This window comes from Cricetulus griseus, chromosome 10, assembly GCF_003668045.3.
Source record: "Cricetulus griseus strain 17A/GY chromosome 10, alternate assembly CriGri-PICRH-1.0, whole genome shotgun sequence".
In the NCBI taxonomy this organism is placed as follows: domain Eukaryota; kingdom Metazoa; phylum Chordata; class Mammalia; order Rodentia; family Cricetidae; genus Cricetulus; species Cricetulus griseus.
In genome coordinates, this window is record NC_048603.1 from 17,340,910 (window position 1) to 17,363,174 (window position 22,265).

The window sequence follows — 22,265 nt, forward strand, 5'->3', positions numbered from 1 at the left end:
AAAGCTTTGTCTGGTTTCTGCCCAATTATACTCACTTCCTCTTGTGAGGGTCCCCACTCTCTTGTCTCATAGCCAACCGCAGCTCCCGGATCCCTGGTGCCGCTTGCTTACCACACTAGTTGGTGGAGTGAACTGGGGAGAGTGAGGCCTAAAAATGAGGTGAACTAAAGTCTCAAGCAATAGCCAACCTTGTTGGTAGCATCAGGCAATTTATGTTCTGAGGGTTAAAAAAGAAACCAAAATGAGCAGGATGTCCAATCAGAAGGACAAGCCACACATAGCAAACCGTGTCTTTCCAAAGAGGCATAGGAATGGCAACAGCTGAAGTAAACTCACTCCTGTCCACTACACCTGGGAGAATGAAAACACATTCCAAGGACAATTCTGTTATTTTGAAGAAACTGAGGTCACAAGACTCTTGTTTTCTCACAAACACTCAGAATTCCCCTCCAAGGATTCCATTCTCGGACTGTGAACTGACAATAAACAATGATGGGGGGGGGACGGAAGTGCTTTGCATAAAACTGGTTGGAACACATTTGGGATTAAGTATTATAATTTTGCAAACAGATGATGTGTGGCTAAGAAGAACACGAATTAACTGCCCGTAATGGCTGCTAAAAATTCCTACCACATTAAATTAAGCTAGCTTAACCTTAAATTAAGAAACAAGAATGTGAAGAGAATAAGAATATGCTTCAAATAATCATTCATGATTAAATTATTGAGCAGTATAACAATGATGGCACATTTGGCACATGGCCACAGCGCTCATCCAAACGGTAGTAAGGCAGTTCTCCTGGCCGGGAGGAGCCATGGTAACCTCTTCCCAAGCTTTCCATTGAATGTCATCTAAAGTTGTCCAGTTATCACAAAACCCAGCAACAGTTTAAAAGGTGAACATAAAATCCCCTAGCTAAGCAGACACCCACAACTAATCACTGAACTGAACTGGAATCCAGTTGCAGAGAAGGACAAGTGATGAGCAAAGGGGTCCAGACCAGGCTGGTGAAACCCACAGAAACAGCTGACCTGAACATCGGGGAGCTCTTGCTCCCCAGACCGACAGCTGGGAAACCAGCATGGGACTGATCCAGACCCCATGAATGTGGGTGTCAGTGAGGAAATCTCGGAAATCTACAGGACCTCCTATAGTAGTTAAGTACTTATCCCTAGCATAGGTGTGGACTTTGGGAGCTCATTCCACATAGAGAAATACTCCCTGAGTCAAGACACACGGGGGTGGGCCTAGGCCCTATCCCAAAGGATATGATAGACTTTGATGACACCCGATGGAAGGCCTCACCATCCAGGGGGAGCAGAAAGGATATGTGATAGGTAGGGTGAAACACTTACCACCCCACGGCGGGGGGGGGGGTGGTAGGGGAGGACAGGAGGGAGAGGGAACTGGGAGTGACATATAAAACAATCTTGTTTCTAATTCAAATAAAAAAAAATCTTGAAAGAAAAATCCCCTAGCTATGGATAGATTTAACCATGATTCTGCTTTCACTAAGAGAATCATGTTGGATGGCACACCCAGGGACAGGTTAATGAATTATCAAATACATTAAAATTCTGCTTCAAGGGAGATTTTGAAAGATTTACTTTATTATTTATTTGTGTGTGTGTGTGTGTGTGTGTGTGTGTGTGTGTGTGTGTGTTTGTATGTGTGCATGCATGTGGGTGCACGTGTGTGCGCATAAGCTTGTGGTTGCCCACAGAAAGCCAAAGGAAATATCAGATCCCCTGCAACTGGAATTACAGGTGATTATGGGTGCTGAGAGTAGCACTCTCATCCTCTAAAGGCCAGAAAGAGTTCTTGATTGCTGATACCTTTGAGAGATATTTTTTCAAGTGTTAAGTTAAAAACAGGATTTGATAGTGCTTATAAAATACAAGTATGTTAAACTATTCAGAAAATAATACAGTGAGGTGAATCCAAGGTGCTAATAGCATCCTTTTGAGTTGATATAATTTCCAAACAGATCTCCTCATTTTTCTTTATTTTCAAGCATAAATATTAATTTTCTATTAAAAACTCAACAATCAGTATTTTAATTTTTTGTTTATGTGTATGTGTGAGTGTATGCCATGTATGTACAGGGGTGTAAGAATGCCAGAAGTAGGCTACAGATTCCCTGGAGCTGGATTTACAGTCAGTTGTGAGTCATCATGTATGGATGCTGGGAAGGAACCAAACTTGTATCTCCTGGAAGAGCAACAAGCATTCTTAAAATGCTGAGCCATTTCTCCAGGCCTACATAGCGTGTGTGTGTGTGTGTGTGTGTGTGTGTGTGTGTGTGTGTGTGTGTGTGTATATATATGTGTGTGTGTGTGTGTGTGTGTGTGTCTGTGTGTGTGTCTGTGTGAGCATATATATGTATATATGTGTGTGTGTGTGTGTGTGTGTGTGTGTGCCCTATTATCCCTAGAGAACTGTGGACCTGAAATGGATACTTGGAGATTTCTGTAAACATCAAAATAGGTTTATGAGTTTATCACTACGGAAAACACACAGATAACACTCAACAGTCAGTCAAAAAATGAGGTATAGCATTGAATAACAAGTCGATCTGGGCAATTCTATTCTTAAAATCTCAGCTGGGTAGCATGATGCCAAGGAACTCATTTCATTAGTTATAAAATGTTAATTTCTACCTGACTGTTGTAGCACAACTGGAGCAGCGAAGTCCCAGGGAAAACCCAGGTGTTTTTCATTAGTTATTTTCTTGGCTCTACATTAAGCTAAAGTTTTCAAAATGTATACCCAGACAGTAAAGTAACCAGAAAAAGCAGCTGCTCTGAATAGCCCTGACTCCTCATATGACAGCACTCTATTGGCTTTTGGTTTTGAGGTAAATATTTCAAATAATGTTTTAATCAATTTCCTATCTTCTAAAACAATCCATATGGGTCAAAATCACTATATGAACAGTAGGTGTTACACTGTAATGTGATAAATTCCTCAAAATCCTGTTCATTTTGAGCTGTGTGACTTTTTTCTTATGCTATACTGTCCATGTGTTTGTGCACACAGCCACCTCTTTGCAAGGACATCTTGCAAGAAATTCTTAACTGACTCATTAGACTCTAGCTCATATTTTTTATCTTCACCATTCAGCTTTTGTGACAGACACAGTCATTTTTGTTCTACTCTTGATTGATATATGAGTTTTCTAGAAAAAATAGCATCTTAAAGCAAATATTTGTTATTTCCATAGTTTTTGTTGGTCAAGAATCTAGCATGGTTCAATGAGGTCTGTCATGCTGGTAACATGAATTGGCCGGGGCTTCAGTCAGCTTTCTGGGCTAACTTGTCTGTCAACTTGTGCTGTATGAAGGCAGAAGGCCTTAGGTCCTTATCACATGGGTCCCCTCCATGTGTGGTCTAATGTGTCCTCTCGATATGGCAGCTAGCACCTATGTTAACAAGTGAACAAACATATTGTACAAAGAGAAAAACACACTGCTTACAAGTCAATTGCTTTTTTTTGCTCAAGTCTTGGCCACCACACATTACTTCTGACTATTCTCATTCATTGGAAGCTGGTCACTAACACTTGTTCACATGTCAGGGAGGAACGTAGCTCCACCTCTCAGAAAGAGATAAACAAAAACAAAAACAAAAAACACTGTGGGCACATTCAAAAGTGCAAGCATGGTTCTAATTGCCTCATTGTACTGTAATTATTTATTACTTACTTGTCTACATTTTAGGTGCATTTCTGGGCATTCTGAACGTTCTATGATATTTAACACCGAGAGTCTGTGTGACTGAGTCAGGTTGTAGGAGAATCATTCTGCGTTTTCTTCCTGGGGCCATGGTCCCCTGTATCCAAGACTGACCTTAAAGTTGTCAAGTAGCCAAAAAACAAGTTTGAACATCTGATGCCCCTGTTTCTACCTTCTGAGTACTGGGATTACAAGTGCCTCCACTCCCAGTTTTAATGCCATGCTGGGGGTCAAACCCAGGGATTCATACATGCTAGGCAACCCCTTTATCAGCTAATGATAGTTCTGGTTTCACATACTTTGTGTTTTGTTTTGTTTTGTTTTGTTTTGTTTTGATCTCACACTATGGGGCATATGTCAGGCTTTAGTTGTTAAACCCACCCAAGTCTTCTTTGGCTTCCTGGTCTTTAAAGTGAGGGCAATAATAATCTACCCTGTTGTTGGGACTGAGGCGAATATAAATGCAGAATATACTTTTAGTCACAAAAATATGCAGGAGTGAGTACTGAGCCCGCCAGTACACAGTGCTACAAGCTCTGCAGGGTTACAGGGGAGGCTGAATTCCTTCCAGGACTTCCATGTCTACACTACTCAGCAGCAATTGGGCAAACATCCTTTTATCTTTTCTCTCCTCTGCCTCAGAATGATTCCTTATCTCATGCCCTACATTACATTTTCTACCACTGATGTTGAAGGTTGCCTCTATTTTCCTTTATCCAGTGTAAAACAGGAGGCATTCTTTAGGTATAAGTTATTTCACAAACCATAAAGAGATTAAGAAGTACAGGGAGAAGAACATAGATTATTGGATAGGGCAGATGTGGACTGAAATCCTAGTTCTGCTGCCCAGATCACAAACTCTGTGACTCCTTGTAGCTTTGTTTCCTTTGACTGTTTTATGGGGATGAGAACTTTACTTATTTTAAGGAGATAATATATGAAAAGAATCTAGAACGACACCTGTCAGTACTGAAGTGCTCTGGAAATGTGTATTAGTCTTCATCTGTAACTATGGTTATTATCAAATTGTTGTATCATGAATCATGCCAAGATGTACAGCCTACGAACGAGCACATTTCCATGCTTTGGCACACCAGGGTGACTTGAATCCAGCAATGACTACTCACCTGGGTTTGTCTTGCCTACCTGGGTGGCAATCTACTGAAAACAAACCTTCTGGCTGGAGCTGTTTCCATTTGCTCTGTAGCAGAGCCCAGAGGCACACAGAGCCACAAGCACATTTCATTTCAGAAATTTGAAAAAATAAACAATGAAATGTTTCATGCCTCCCACATATGTCTCCCCACCCCCCATGACTTAGTTTGGCTGGTTCTCAGCCATAAAATGTTTACAACAAGAAAGAAAAGAAAGAACAGGCTTGACAACTTAAAACTTAGCCCCATCCCTTAAAATTTTCCAATGCAAGCTTAGGCTGTGGACAAATGTTCCAACCATTATGTTCATGAAACTTCTCATAATGACTTTGCTCATGAAAGTTTAAACAGCTGCTTAAGCTGATGAAAGTGTTCCCATCCGGGAAGAAGGCGTTACACAGTATCAGACCACAGATACTCTCAGAGGAAGGGGAAGACGCATTGCCGCCTGCCTCTAACTACTCGGTTGTGTGTGCAGTGAGTCTGCCCAGCAGTTCAATCAGGTTTCGTTTATTCCTTCAATGAGAATCTTGACGTCAGTGTTAGAGCAGTTTCCAAAGGGGTTGCTCGGCTTTTCAATTATTTATTTGTAAAAATATACAAAGCAGGGTGTTCCTTTTTCTCCAGGATATTTTACAGCGTCATTTCATGAAAGCAAGGTTTGTTATTGGGTGGGTTTGGAAATTGCAGGAAGTTACATCTCACCCTTCTTTAGTCCTTTCATTTGTATTACTCCTCTCCTTGGAATGTGCCCGGTCCACCTCAACCCAATTCCTTAGAAGCATTAGCATTTTTAACTATTACTCTCTCCAGAAAGCCTTCCTTAGCCTGGTTGCCCAGGATGGTGTCTCTGAAATGAGTTCCCATGGCACTGTGAACTGACGTACGATGGCACTCACGGCACCACACCCTGCCCATGAAGACACCGCCCACCTGCTGAAGTTCTTTAAGTATCACTCTCTAGCATGCAACACAGAGCTGGGGCTCAGCAAGTACCTGTGGAACGAATGCACAAATCACCCCCCTAAACAACCTGCACACCTCCCTCTTCTCCTCTATATCTGAGCTTCTACAATTCCTACCACTTTTAGCTCCCAAATATCTCCCAGTTCCTTCTCTTTCCTAACACTTCTTCAATTTTTTTCTCAGCTAAAAACTCATTACCAGCTGGCTAAGGTTCAGTTTCTGACTACTCAGCTGTGCACATTGGCCCAAATGAAGCAAAATGCAGGTCTATCGAAAGCGCTCAGTGATTCCAGGCTGCCCACAATACAAACAGGGTCTGTTCCTCCTAAGGCAGCCCATCAGCTTTTCAGTCCTTGTGAAAATTTTCTTTGAACCCAGACAATAAGAAAAAGACAAGTGCAAGAACAATGTGGGGAGAGACAGCGGGGAATTGGGGAACATTTGAGGGACCACATGGAAATCCAGCGCAGTGAAAACTTCCTAAAATATATGAAGGTGATCCTAAAGAGGTCTCCTAATAATGGAGGATATAGAGTCTCAACTGTCCATCTCTTGTCTCTAAATGAGGCTTCCAGTCACTGGACTGGATTGTATTCAGTTGAGTTTTGGTCAAGGGGTCCCATGGAAATCCCAAACTACCCAGGTTGATGCTGAGACAATGGTTTGCTCTCCGTAGGGCCCCATTGCCAAGGACAACACCCACACAACTCATTGAACATGGACAAAACAAGCTAGTGCCTATATGGGGCCTTCGCCTCTATACTGTAGGGTCTTTAGTGTAGGAAGCTACTCTGAAAGCCACCGAAAGAGAAATATAAACACCATCACAACCACAAAACCTTTGACCTACAATCTGTCCTGCCTGTCTAAGACATGCTAGGGCAATGGTGGTACAGAACTTATGGGAGTGGTCAACCAATATCTGATTTGACTCAAGGCCCACTCCTGTAAGATGGAATCCATACCCAACACTGCTTAGGTGATCAAGAACCAGAGACCAGGCAGCTCAGAGACCTACATGTCCACCAATTGCTGAGTAGATAGCCATATTGTAATAAATCCAAATAAGCACTATTCAGTGGCATAAAAGAAGGAATAGGCGAAACCTGAGTAAGTCCTAAAAGTATTTTGTTGAGAGAAGCCAGACAGATTGTATACTTAAATGTGAAATTCTAGAAGACATAAAACCATAGCTAGATGTCATGTCCAGTGACATGACAGGGGTGGTGAGGAGATAAAGAAAGGACAAACACACACACACACACACACATGGAGAAAAGCTGGGATGGTGGATTGGGCTCTCTGATGAAGGAGCTGAAGCATGCTGGAAGCTCCCTATGACTATGATACAGAGTTCAACAGGGAGGTTGCATACAGCTGGACAAGGAGGTGGGTTACAGCATACAGACAAACCAAGAAGAAGGTTTATGGTTACTGCTGGAGCAAGAACTCGGGTTTAACCATCTTAGTAGGAGCAGTCTCTGGAAGGAAGCAGGTCATAAACATGTATCTAAGAGAAGACAGATATGGTGGTCATGTTCTGCACACACTATCAACATCTTCACATGGATCAGAGGAGGGCTTTGTCATCCCCCTGAGCATCACCGATTTTGCCACTGCCTTGGGTCTGAGCCTAGGGTTCCTGACATGGGCATGCCAATAACACCCATTCACTCAGGACTTCACTACTCAGGGAGGGCTTCCTCCACTCCCCATAATTGGAAGTAGAAGAGCATTGCTTGCCAGTGGGAAAGGAGATAGAAAGAAATGGACTGCAAAGAGGTCCAAGGGAGCCTTTGTGTTATTAAAACAAAAAACAAAAAAAAAACAAACAGTCTTTGCCATGGTTGTAGTAATGGTAACTGCATACATTTTCAAAGTTCATTCAACTACACATTTAAATTGATAATTTATTACTTACATAAAGAGGCTCCAGCTGTCCCAGTTAGAAAACATCCATGGCCTCTTAGGAGCTACCAGAACGAGATCGATCTCAGCCTCTGGCTCCCCAAGAACTCCCCAGCCTCAGACCCAGACATTCCATGGTTGCTACCGAAGAATCCCATAATGGACTTCCCCTGACACCCTGAGGTTCCAATTCTGCTGCCTAACCCAGAAAGCTACTAATACAACCCCAGTGAAGATGACACTGTAAGAGATCCGATGACTCTTAGCTGGGATACAGGCTCTTAGCTATTCTGCTGTGACCAGTTTCCCAAAAGTATAAGGGGATGGACTTGCTTTTTCTCAACATTTAAATTCAGCTTCTCTATGGCTAATGGACTCCTTGTGGTGGTGAGACCTTGCTTTTGTCATGACCCCACACTTATGAAGTGCCCAACACATGCAAGCTATCTGGTGGACCCTGTCTCATCGACTTCCCACACTAATTCTGCTAGTGACAAGTCTTTATAAAGATCAGTGACACACCATTTTCTTTGGAGATAAGTTCTCTAGAGCCCAGGAACTAAATAGTCCATTCTTTAACATTTGGCTAGTGTAGATCTGCTTCTAAAGTCATTTGAAATAGATTCGAAATCTGGACTCCTCATTTCAACTGTGGACTAAAGCTGGGTTAGAATTTATACTTCTCTGAGTTTGGGTCCTTTCCCAAACACTTTGTGGCTGGGTGAAGACCTAGACAGAGGGTTTCTGTCTAGGATAGTTTCCTTGACTCCTAACGAAGAAACTAGGTTCTACATTATTGTACTTTGAAATGATCTTTGAAATGTTCATAAAATTAACCCAGTGTCAATTGTTGGCAGGATTTCTAGCTCTAAAGGGAATACACACAACTTTCTCTTCCGTGTAGATTGACTTTCCACACTGTGGGTCCTATTCTGCCCTTGAGTTTGTCTTCCATTCTTTAGTGTGGTGAACATTTTAATGGGAAGAATATATGAAGCTTCAGGCTTTAATGAGTCTACAAGGACTGTCTCAACAGATTCATGTTCTCGCCTTCTAACTATTCTCAAAATGGCCACCTGACCAGAATGCCCTCTGCCAGAATGTACGCGTCCTCCTTCACTCACTTGCTCTGGATACTTGCTCCCAGTGATCTCCGCTACAGTGTTGTATGAGTCTGCATCTGGGTAGGTCTTTGCTCCCATCTCTAGGTGAACGACAATTTTGTTCCCACGAGAAGCCATGCGTGACATCATCTCTGCATCTTCCACCGTGATACAGGCTGTCGGAATCTTCGGCACACCGTCTTGATATGCTTGAAAACCTGTGTGAGGACTTGAAAAAAATGCACCACCAGATTACCCTTAAAAGCAAAAACTTATCCAAACCCTTATACATTGGCCCAGACTTTTACTGAGCGCACTTGTGCAATAGAAACATTTGCTTTTTATATGAATGTAGCTTTTAGTTTTGATAAAACTGCACAAACCTAAGTTTAATAATTAGGCACTTAAAAGATTATATTTTTTTGTAGTCTGGACAATCCTAATGTGTCAAACTGGCATAATTTCCCTGGGATAGTGACAATGCTGTCAAAATAAAAAAGCCAGAATGTTTTCAGTAGTTTCTTTTCTTCTCTTCGCCCCCCCCCCAAGGAATGATGATGTAAATCTAATATAATACTTAGGAGTAGAGTATACATGGGGGCTGTAAGTGAGACTTGGCAAAGAATTGAGCTGTGTGGCTAACACCTCTGGATCTGTAGTTATGCGCAGAGGCCTTTCTGAAAGCTGTCTGAAGGTTTTCCTGTCTTCTCATTCTTCTCACTTAACCATTCATTGACCAAGTGCTTCTTTGTTTTGGGGTACTTTGTGGGACATTTATTAAGTGCTGGAATTTCCACTTCAGTAATTATTTCTGCTGCTACAGTTTCAGTTTCTGGCTCTACAGCAAGTTCAGTGTTTTCAATATTGTTCTGTTGTGATGTCAGGAGAAGATGGTTGTATGTCTGAACACGGTCCTGTGTCTCCAACACTGCTGTCCAATGTCCCGATCAACCCATTCTACACATCCCCTGATAACGACCACGATGACACCGACTCAACAATTGGCTTGGCTGGCTTCCCTCGTATGGGAATATAACATCCTGTTATTTTCCTTTTTGCTTCCTTCTGCCCATTCCTACTGCTTCCCCATGGTTAACCACCCTCCTCCCTTCCCTCATTGGACCTTTGATAGGGCTCCTCTTGCTAATCTCCTTTGGCCCTTGGGCCTTTAATTGACTTGTGGCCTTTGTCAAGCAACAAGTGGACTCTGCCACTAAGCCTGTCCTGGTCCAATACCTTAAGCTCTCCTCTAAGGAGGATGACTTTGGCCCCCTAACATAAACCATCTCGGTTTGTTCCCTCCAAAGAGGAGCTAACCCACTTCCCCTCGGCCAGCTTCAGAGGTGCAGACCTGGATGGTACTGCAAGGAGACCTTGTCTTCTGAGGAATATGCCTTCGCGCAATGGAGTCGATGTCCTAAAGCTTCCCCAACCCCAGAAAAGGCATCCAGACGGTCCTGCCTTTCAGATGGTTCTGAGAAGCCGTCCACGAGGTCAGAGAAAATTGTCCTTTATAAAATCTACATAGATTCTCTAATTGGGGGCCAGGCCTCTAACCCCCTCTGCTGAAAAATTTGGCCACTTCTTTTTATACAAGGAAGGGGGGAATATGTTGGGTGCCAAATCTCAGGGCTTCGCATGAGATCCTAGGCCATTCTTGGCCGGCCACATAGTTGTATATTAACCTTTACATAGCAGCTCCTTAGAACCTCAGCTCAAGAAAAGAAACCACTTGACCCAGTCCTCCAACTACAGGCTCAGTCACCTAAGCAACCCCTTCCTGGACCTCTTCCTCATGAACTCTTTACCTGCCAAACATCCTCTGTGTGGCTTCCTAATATCCTGCCTACACTAACACCTGGCTCACAAACAACCCATTCTACCCCTCCCCATATCCTGCTCTACTGACTATATAAGCTAGCCTGAGAAAAAAATAAAGTTTGCCACTTTATCAGAATCTTGTCTGGTGGTCGTCCTTTCTGCATCTCTTGTCCCCATTCCCTATCCCTGACTCTCTTGCCCCAAGTTGACGTCATGCTATTCTGATATAGCTTCACCATAAAACAATGGTTAGAGCCAACCTTGGACTGAAACCATAAAGCTAGGAGCCAAGATAATACCTCCCCCTTTTAAACTAAACATCAGTCATGGTGACCCAAATTAAGAATACACCAGAAAATTAGTAAGATCAAGATGCCAAAATCAAGTGTGCAGTGTTTAATGCATGCAAAATCAAGAATGAAAATAAAATCCAGTGGAAGAGCAAGACTCAGTAGACACTTCTCCAAAGAAGAGAGAACAATGAGTAGTAAGAACATGGGAAAATTGGGACACATCCTTTGTCTACGGGGAAATGAAAATCGCAAACATGACTTGATGCCACCTCACACTCACCAGAGCAGCTCTGAGGGAAAAGGCAGATGGAAATAAGCCCTGAAGAGGATGTGGGGTGACGGGAATGTAAATGGCAATCTACTTTGGGAAACCATTTACAGTTCCTCAAAAATTAAGCATATACTTAGCATCTGTGAAGCAGCCGCAGATGTCTGGGGGTTTGAAAACTCAGACGGCAGCTTGTGATGCTGTCCCAGGAGGATGTGGAAACTTTGGGACTGTGGTTATACATCAGACTGGACCACTGTGGGGAGTCATTGAAGGTGATACCCCTGTAAGGTTCCAGCCCAATTTCTCTGCATCCTGACCTTGCAGACAACTGAGAAACCTCCTCCCACAAGCTCTTGTCTCCATGAGTTCCATTATGCCCTCCCGGAATCTTCCTGAAGCTGCACTGGCCAGCTATTTTGTCCCAGTGCCAAGAAAAACCACTAATACATCATATGACCCAGAGCTTCTATATATACCCAAAAGAACTGGAAAAAAAACACATCCACTCAAAATTTTCACAGCAGCATTTGTTTTTTTTTCCAATTTAGGTTCTAACCATAATCTGGATTTATTTTTATTAAACATAGACATTTCATATAGCATATAGCAGTATTATTCTTAACAGTCAAAAGGTACCTGGTAGATATCCATGGGTAAATAATATCCCATTTTATCTACCCATTTAAAATGATGTTTTAGCAGTTTTGTCAACTACCACAAGAGTAACAGAACTGCGCTGTTTTCTGGGATTTTGTTTTTTACTTTTTTTTTGTTGTTTGTTTGTTTGTTTTGGGTTTTTTTGTTTTTTTATTTTTTAAATGGAGTGTGCTGGATGTCTCTACAATTTTGTTCAAATGACTGCAGAACCTGGAAAGCTGTTGCTGCTATTGATGCATAACATATTGCCATTATTGCTCTTTTTATATAAATATATATATATAATATATATGCCAATTGAAACTCAAATATGTGATGAATCCAAGGTGTTGCAGAGAGTACTCACCTGTGCATGCAAATTTGATTTTATCTTTAGTAAGTAGTAAAGTTATATGCTTGCCAAAAAAAAAAAAAAGTGACACACTGGAAGACAAATGTCACACAATTTCAATTTTATGTGTAACCTAGAAATGATGAATTTATGGGAACAGAGAACAAAATTGTGGCTATTAGGCTTCAATGTGGGTCTTTTCACAATGGGGAAACGATTGGTTTAAGGATATAAAACTGCAGTTGGACAAGAGGCAGGGACTCTGTGATGTCTTGAGTTCTACTGAAAGCATGATAAATATGGTTGATAACAATATGCTATATTTTAAAAATTGTGAGATAGTATATTTTAAGTGTTCTCAAAACAAAAATGATATGGGTGATATAACATGTTAATTGGTTTAATTTAGCCACGCCATTGTGAACATACTGTATTGTGTATCAAAATTGTACATGAGTTTATTTATGAGTTAAATAAATGAAAAAAATAAATTAAAAACAAAAAAAATTAAAATGATGTTTTAGTACATGTTGCAACAAAGATGAACCATTACCCTAAGTGAGAGAAGATCCAAATGAAAACATGTTATAAGATTTAACTTACATGACATGTCCAGAGCAGACAACAAAATGTAGTTTATGAGTGGTAGACAAGAGGGCAGTGTGAGTGAATGCCAGTGGGAATGGAGTTTCTCTGGGGTGATAATGAAAATGAAAATGTTCTAAAATCAGTGACAGTGGCCACACAACCCTATGAACATATCACAATGACAGCGTTGAGCAAGTTGGAGTCGGATTTCATAACACTTGGATTATATGCAAGTAAAACATCCATTTATAAAAATCAATCCATAAGTTTCAGATTTTAAAGGAGAGAATCTTTGTGTTTTTCTCATTAGAAAATGGTGTTTCTGTATACCTAGTTTATGAGATTTTATGATAGCATAAACAAAACTTAAAATGAACACATTAAAAAATGAAATTTGAAAGCTGCAACCAGGTCCTCAAATCTCATTAAATTTCTTGTGCATCTTACAGAAGTGACACAGTTTGAAGATGCCTCAATATTTTCCGTATCTCTACATAAAATATGTGCCGTGTTTAAGCAAGTAAGTTTGAAATTTCCCACCCGATTGCCATACGTACCTCTAATGCCTTTAAAGCTAATAGCTGCTAACTCGTTCCTTCTACAGACACTAGGCTCTTTGTGTAATGAGGGTTTTGAATGAGCAAGGCTCATAGAGACTGGCCTCTATGGAAAGCATGTGACAAGATGGTTACTGGTCTGCTTGAGGAACATGCTGAATTTTGTAGGTGCAAATGATGCATTGGCTAAATACATTCAGAGCACTTGGAGCTTGGGACAATTTCTGAAAAAAGTATCCGGGCATGAGGATGACATGCAGACTGTGCTTTTGAAGCTGCAGGCCTGTGTCTAAACTTCATAAAACATCTTTACTGGAGATGTTATTAAAGAAACTTTCTCTGTTTAGCGGAAAGTCTTGTTTGGCTTAAAAAGTAATTTGAAAGTAACCCTCTTAGAATAATTACAATTGGCTTTATTGTTTTTTTTTCTTTTAGATCTAGCACCTTAAAAGTAAATTCATCTCAGACTTTTTAAACTGTCATTAACAATGGTAAAAATAAATTAATTTAAGAGTTTTATACTGTCATTAACTACACAAAAGCACAAAATTTTCTACCATATAATTTCACAAAGGGAAAAACCAAAACAGTCTCTCTCCCCATGAGTTAAGAACAAAAAACCTGCCCAGGAAAGAAGTGGGGTCGGTGTGGGGGCCACCTTTTATTCCCAACTTCTGAAGTTCAGTTGAAAGGGTAGAAAAGAGGCAGAAAAATAGTCAGATTCCTAAATCTATTCCACTGGGAAGAGCTGCTGCATGGGGTGTGTTCCCCACAGACATGGTCAGTATCTTAAGCTCCACAGACTGCAGTGAGGAGACAGTTTACAAGCAGAGTAAACTTGGAAGCAATTGTCTTCCCAAACAGAGCAAGGCGGCCAACATGGCCAGAGTGTAAAAAGAAGGAAGACGGTCAGGATGCTTAGAAAAAAGGCAACTCTGGGTTTTAATATCCATGTCACATAGCAACAACTTCTGGCTTCTTTCCCTAGAATACAAAGATATAGAGAAGATTCAAGGACAGCATGAAGTAGTTCTCTGTGAAACACATGAAGAATTTTTTTTAAATAGCTAAAATTTTACACTTCACAGTTTGGCATTTAAAAAGTCTGTCATAAATATTAATTTTTGTTATGCAATTTGTCACTCAAGCTCAACATCACAAAACACATGTTTTCCATTTGATTTTGTTTCTTCTTACACTGTTTTGTTTCTTTATACTTGTTTCATCCATTAATTCGGTCCCCCTCTCATTTTCTCTTCTCATATAACATATCTGTGGCAGTATTAACCAAAAGGAAGACTTAGAATAATAAATTATCAATGTGTATGGTTTATTTAATAATGATGATGAAAGTGAAAGAGGTATAAAAGACACCAGAATCATTTGGCAGGTATGGAATATAACCTTAGCCAAAGAAATGTCCTGTGTGATCAGTTACCAACTGTTGTCTGTGTCGGCTCTAACAGAAAAACCCTGTAACTAATTAATTAGACTGAAAGGCACTTAAACATCAGTTAACTGGGTGTACTGATGCAAGCCTGTAGTCTCAGGGAGGGGACCCAGGAGGCAGGTAGATGCCCTCTTTGTGTTACATAGCAAGGCCATAGGTGTATCAATGATAGATGATAGAGAGATAGGTTGATGATAGACACATGATAGATTATAGATAGATAGATAGATAGATAGATAGATAGATAGATAGATAGATAGATGATTAGTGGTAGACAGGCTGGTGATGGACAGTCAGCAGTTAACTCAGACCACTACCATTTCATTTAGTTACAACCTAAATATCCATTGTACATTATCCTTAGAAACCCATGTCTTCTTACCACCATAAAATTGACCTTACAACTCATAGCATGTGGTACCTCTTGGCTTTTTGGCTAACATCAAGTGAAGACACTTAAAAATTTCAACATTCATTATTCATTAAAAATTTAAATAAAAAACAGAATAAAGCTGGGGAGCTAACTCAATGAGTAAAGCTTTAACTATTCAAATATGAAGACCTTAATTCAAATCCCCGGAATCCATACAAAGCCTGAATAGCAGTATATATCTGCAATCCCAATTCTCTTATGGAAAGATGAGAGGCAGAGACAGGAGACTCTCCAGATGCTAACAGGCCAGCCTGTTTGGATTGCATAGAGGTGGGTCACAAAGAGACTCTGGCATTCACATGCAAGGCATGGCACATATACATCCAAACTCACACAAGTAATTGTATAATACACACATAAATCTTACATGCCCCCAGAAAGAGAGGCATCCAGAGACTTGAGTAAAATAGATATGAAAGAAAGCATCAATTAAGCAATTAAGAGAAACACTAGAGCTGTGTTTGCAATGCACAACCCACTGGCTATGAACCTAAGAAAGCTTATTGGGTAGAGAAGGAAGACACATGGTTAAGTCAGGGCTTATTTCCCTACTGGGGAATTTGCATGTCCACTATTCTCTCATAGGCACTGAGAAATAACAGAATCAGGAAGCCTGCTTCACTAAGCATTCCCTACGCCCCAATGGCCATGGAAAGTTTTACAAACACACACACACACACACACACACACACACACACACACACACACACACACACTTCTTCCATCTCATAGAGAAAAGGGTTTCATAAAATATTGATTCATCCTTTTGTAAAAAAAGACTAAGACAGGAGTATAGCTCGTGGCACCCCAGTTCAGTCTGTTAAAACAATGCTAGACTAATTCTATCCATCCTATGTAGAGATTTATCCACTTGGTCTCCCTCCCAGAAAGGACGGTCAAAAACTGTGGTGTAGAAAATCTGAAATGTGGCCGTGGGTTTCTTTCCTTGACACCTGCCACTCCCTACAAGCCCCACTCTACTTAACAACACACAAGGACTTCTCACTCGGCAGAAGGTCTCTTTCCTTATCCAGGATGGACCCTCCAGGCACTTTGTTTCCTCCTGGTGATAACAGCTGGACATTTTTTTTTTCAGGTTCAATTTGAAGGCTCTTCCTGTAAACCTTCTGCAACGACCTAGGTAGCTTAGGAGATGCCCTTTCTCTACAGCCCTCCCTGTGTTGTATTGTGGCCAAGTTTTTTTTTTCTAACATAACATACTAGAAAATGCTTCCCAAAAGTCAAGGCCATGTCCAATTCTTCTTTCTATAAAGCAAGAATTTATAGGATCAGCCATATTTTAAGTTTTTATAGATGTTTGACGATATCTTTGTGTTCAACGAATGTATTTATGCTGAATGTATTTGATAATAAAAAAATCCAAAGAATCTGCAATAAAGAGTTCTGTAGTAAATGACAATACTTTATAAGATTTTTAAATAAAAAGACAAATCATCAAAACATATTGCTAATAAATATGGATTCAAGATAAAAGTTATTAAAAACCCTGTAAAATGTACAAAAAGGAAAAAATAAACTATACAACATAGATTAATATAATCACAAATCTTTAAAATGTAAAATGTAAGCAAGGATGAAATACTTGCAATGAATTAAAATGAACTTAAAAAAAATAACTGGAGAATGGCTTTGTTGTTAAAATGCTATATGCAAGTACAAGAACCTTGGGTTTGACCCCAGAACATTCACATAAAAAGCCAGATGCAACAAAGCACACCTGTAATTCAGTATTGGGGAGACATTGACAGGAGGATCTTTGGACTTTCTGGGAAGCCAATCTTGCCTTCAAGCCCCAGATTCAGCAAGAGAACCTGACTCACAAAATAAGATAAAGCTTTATGAGGCCCACAACTGACACCAACCTCAGTCATTCATAAACATATATACACACATGTGCATATGCATACAAATACAGTCCTGTACACATATACACACTCAAAATAAAATAAAATGCCATTAAAATTGTTTCACATATATTATTTCACGTGTATGAGTATTCTGCCTGTGCATGTGTGTGTGTGTGGAGAGAGAGAGAGAGAGAGAGAGAGAGAGAGAGAGAGAGATCCCTGTGGAGGCCAACAGGGGCTATCAGATCTTCTGGAACTGGAGTTACAGAGTGTTGTGAGCCACTGTGTGGGTACCGGAAATTTAATCTGGGTCCTTTTCAAGAGCACCCAATGCTTTTAACAACCGAGCTATTTCTCCAGCCCCAAAATGTCATTTTTGAAAGAATCAACAATAAAGGTTGGGAATATAGCTGAATGGTAGATCAATTACTTAGTATGCAAGGCTCAGAATTCAACTCCCAGCCTTGAAGAAAACAAACACATGCATGAAAACAAACACACGCATAATAACAAAATACCACATTTAAAAAATGAGACCTACATAGCTAATTAAAACTTGTTGCAAATAAAGCTTTGTTTTGTTTTGTTTTTAAATAATTCTGAATCAACACCTGAATTCTATTTAGTGAGTGTGAGGAAAAACTCCACCAAGTGTCGTCCAACCATTCCCAAGCGCTCTGTTAGGTATAATGCGCGTGGGGGATCTTGGTGGATTCCATGGGAGGCGAGAGTGACCTAGATGGAGGGACAAACACGCCAGGCAGACAGAGCTTAGTGAGAAGTTTTATTAGAAAGGGAAAAGGGATGGGGGGGGGCGGGGAGAAATGAAAAAAGAGGTAAAGAGACACACAGAGAGAGGACAGAAGAGGGAGACCAGAAAAATCCTGTCTGCCCCTGGGGAACAGCAGGAAAGAGAGAGGGAAAGAAAGAGTGGAAAGAGAGAGCAAGAAAGAGAGCAGGGAAGGGAGAACAGAAAGAGAGCTTAAGTGATGGGTAGTCCGTCTTTTAAAGGATCCTTTGTACCTGTGTGCAGACTAAGCAATCATGGAACCCTGGGCTGACCAGGGTACTGCCTGAGTGCATTCTGCCAGGTGACAGGGGCAGGCCCGCATAATGCCTGAATCCTTATACTTTCTTCTACAAAATCTGAAAAGCTCTGAGCCCATTTTCCAGCTTTCTCACATGGGCCACTTGCAGTGACATGGCACTCAGAGTAAAATTCCAGCAGAGGTGGACAGAGAGCATATTCCCACCCAAATATTAAGGCAAAGGTTCAGAGAAGGAGCTCTGCCCTTTTGTGATGGTTGAATAAGAGGCTCCCAAAGGCTCATACAACTGATACTTGGTCACCAGGGAATAGAGCTGTTTGAAAGGATTATAAGGATTAGGAGGTGTGGCCTTGTTGGAGGAAGTATGTCACTGACTTGGAGGTTTCAAAAGCCCATGTCAGGCCCAGTCTCCCTCATCTGTGTCTGTGGATCAGGATGTAGTTCTCAGGTGTTGTTCCAGTGTCTGCCTGCATGGTGCCATGCTTCCTGCCATTATAATAATGGACTAAGCCTTTGAAACAGTAAACAAGCTCTTAATTCAATGCCTTTCTTTGTTAAGAGCTGCCTTGGTCATGGTATCTCCTCACAGCAACAGAACAGTGACAATTCCTTCTGCACATTGCTGGGGATTTTTTTTCTCACTTAGATAAGAGTAGAAGCCTGAAGGATCAGTGGTTGTCTGTGTCCACATGTCAGCCAGCACAAGGACAAAGATATAGATGGAAAAACAGAATGATCCTGGGCTTCTCACAAGACAGCAAATCAGTCGCCTACCACGATTTTTCTGTGAAGTATTAAGCCCTGTTTTTCTGAGATGCTGTGATGGATAAGGTTATGTGTCAGCTTCACTGGCCACAAAGTGCTCTGGCATTTGGTCAAACATGCAGGCATGAAGGTGTTTCATGAAGACACTACGACTACTGGAATCAGAACACTGAATGATACACATTGCCTTTCCCAGTATGGATTGACTGAGGACAGGGACAGATCTAAAAGCTGAAAGGGAAAACTTCAGATGACTTCAGATAAACCTAACCTCAGCTAGCATGCTCTCAGGTGGCATGGCTCAGCCTCCATAGTCTGCTCTGTATACATAGGGAACCCTTAATGTGTAGCGAAACTTAGAAAAAATACTGTGTTCTGGTTATTTTGCTTTGGAAAAGAGATTCCTTGGCATTGTGGTAGAAAAAGAAAGATGCACCAAGATGTTTGCTGCATCTCCACGCATAAGCAGTGAAATGGAAGAATTCTGTGGCCTGAAACAACCAAAAACAAACCAGGAACCATGCAGATGAGAGAATGTTAAGGGAAGCATGGAAATGCAAACACTGTACATGATAAAGGACTAAAAATGAATTTACAGAGCTGGAGACGCAGGTAACACTCACGTGGGTCTCTGAAACCTCAGTCATTCTGTTGAAGTAAATGGTAGCACAACCAATAAACAGAATCAAATGCCTGAAAGCGTGAGCTTGTGCCGTAACTGGGAGACAGCCCCCGCGATGGTAGCGAGGAAGCATGATGCTAGCACAATAGCCATGAATGGAAGCCTTTACATCCAACCACACAGGCATTTGAGCACCTGTGGCAAACTAACGGGAAAAGGGTCTGCCAGAACATCTTTTCTTCTGCCATCAGTCACATGATATGCTTGTTGCTGACTGTTTCTGCAGTGCCAGCCCACCAATGTACCATCTCTGAAGAACCAGAGCTAGTTATCTGCTTGGTACCAATCATGATTGATTATGAGAGCTATGTGTATACAGCAGATAGGTATTACTTCAACTGCTTCTTCATGCGTGTATGCTTCTCAGGAACTGATACACTTTTTAGTCTTCTGATCTTTCAAAAAAGAAATCACATATGGCAATCTCCCTGTCCCATACAGCTGTATTTCAGGACTTAAGACTGATTTTTGAAGAGATGGCTGGCACAGGTGGGGAAAAAAAATCTGGGAAGTACTTCCTAACATCAAAGAGGAAAACTAACGCACACAGAAACCAGGGTGTCACTACCAGTATGCCATACATGTGCCGAAATGATACACAGCCACAGACCAAAAATGGACTCTTTGAAAACATCCCTCTATTTATTTTTGCATAAACAGATCACACTCAATTGCCCAGGCTGGCCATGAACTCCTGGCTTAAGTAACTCTTTTGCCTCAGCCTGTAAGTACGGAGCCTACAGCAAGTACCATGGAATCTAGGTCACTTGGCATTTCTCTTTATTGAGTCAAGGTTTTGTTGTCAGGATTTTTCCCATTATGAATTAGCCTTTCACTCAAATACGCAGCGACTTTTGCATGCCATATATTTACAGAAGGGTAATATTGTTCTCCCATGTATCCTCTAACACACAGTAGCCCATCAAAATAAAATATGCAGAAATAAGTTAGGATTTCTGATGAACATTCCCAGCCAGTTAGTGATAGTAATAGCTCAGTCTATTGAGTGTTTGCTATGTGCATGCCACTGTTCTGTATTTTTTATGCATTGGTTCATTAGCCAATACTACATCCTTATGAGATAAGGATTTTTTTTAACCTCATTTTAGAAAATTAAAATGCAGAGGGATCCATAGTACAAAACCTGGAAGTTAACAGTGCTAGAATTAAAACCTGGAATCAGGCTGGAGTCCTGTTCTTACCCTTTATTTAATCACTAGTGGATTGTAAGGACCAGGAGGAGAAGGGTGACAACAGCTGATAATAGCAATAAAGATAATTGTTATCTACTGATAATTATTATCTATTGTGACATACAATAAGCTAAGCATTTCACACTTTACTTCATTTAATGCTCACATTAATTTTGAGATACGTACTAAAATACTCACTTCTGAAATGTATTGACAAACACAGAATCCATGAATGCATCAAATACCTCAGACTTAAGAAATGGTGAAGATTAAAGCCAGGTTTTATTCTTTATATATTTGAGAGAATCTATTCAAACCTCAAGCCTTCCATGGTCCTTTGACAGAGATACGATAGTGACTCAAAGGTAGCGTGGTGTGTGGGTGGCCGTTATCATCATCGCCAATATTGTGCGCACATTCATATCCAAGTCTCACACAGCATTGCTTGTGACTCCGTATTTCAGACCTATTTACGAGTCTCTGTTTTTCCAAATCATCAGCTCCATGAGAACAAAGACATTATTGGTTTTGCTTTCATATATTGAGTGTGTGCAGCACTATTTCTGCTCCGTAACCATGCCTTTGGAAAACATGTATCAAATTTGCCAACCCGGGGTGTCTCACATCACTGTTCATCACAGGATAATCTCCTTTAGCTTTATTTTCATCTATCATCCAGGCAAACTTTACTATTTACAGATCTAGTGCAGAGGACTTGCTAGAATAGATTGCTGACTTCAGCCTCCAGAAAGTCTGATTGAGAAGATAAGGTCAGAGAACTTTTATTTCCAACAACCTCCCAAGGTTACTGATCCACAGTGTGGGAGACTTGAAACCTTCATCAAAAAATGGTCTGTTTAAAGGCAAATGCTTGTCCATGGAAACAGCATGTTCTCCTTGGGCATTCATGCCTGTAAAAATAACAGCGCTGGGCGTTGGTGGCACACGCCTTTAATCCCAGCACTCGGGAGGCAGAAGCAGGCAGATGTCTGTGAGTTCGAGGCCAGCCTGGTCTCCAGAGCGAGTGCCAGCCTCCAAAGCTACACAGAGAAACCCTGTCTCAAAAAAACAAACAAAAATCACTCAGCAATGTGCACAGGTACACTGCCATGCACCCATGCACCCATGGAAGTGTCAGGAAGAAATAAGATCCAGCTGTTAGGAAATTGACACACACACGATGTCAAGTATAACTGTTGTTATAGACAACAAATATAACAACAATCCTACTCAAATTCATGTAGCAGAAAGAGTGTTAGCCTTCTAAAGCGTGGAAGGTTGCAGGGTCACTGCATTTATCACTCATTTCTGTAAACATTTTGAGAACTTTTGGCCTGGAATTGCCTTTAGAGCATCTGGCAGCCTTCCAAGCCATTTAAATGGAGGCAAAATTGGTGCTTAAAAAAAAAGAACTGTTTTTTTTTTTTGAATGAGTGAAAAT

At 40.9% G+C, this 22,265-nt stretch overlaps 1 protein-coding gene across 3 annotated transcripts in view; it reads right to left on the reverse strand.

Moving 5' to 3' along the window:
- Cpq (carboxypeptidase Q) overlaps positions 1-22,265 on the reverse strand; it is a 369,164-nt gene that overhangs the window by 200,239 nt on the left and 146,660 nt on the right. For all 3 annotated transcript variants that reach the window (XM_035449658.1, XM_027431533.2, XM_027431536.2), the window contains exon 4: positions 8,888-9,095. In XM_035449658.1, coding sequence (XP_035305549.1) covers positions 8,888-9,095 — 208 coding nt within the window. The remainder of the gene's footprint in view (positions 1-8,887; positions 9,096-22,265) is intronic.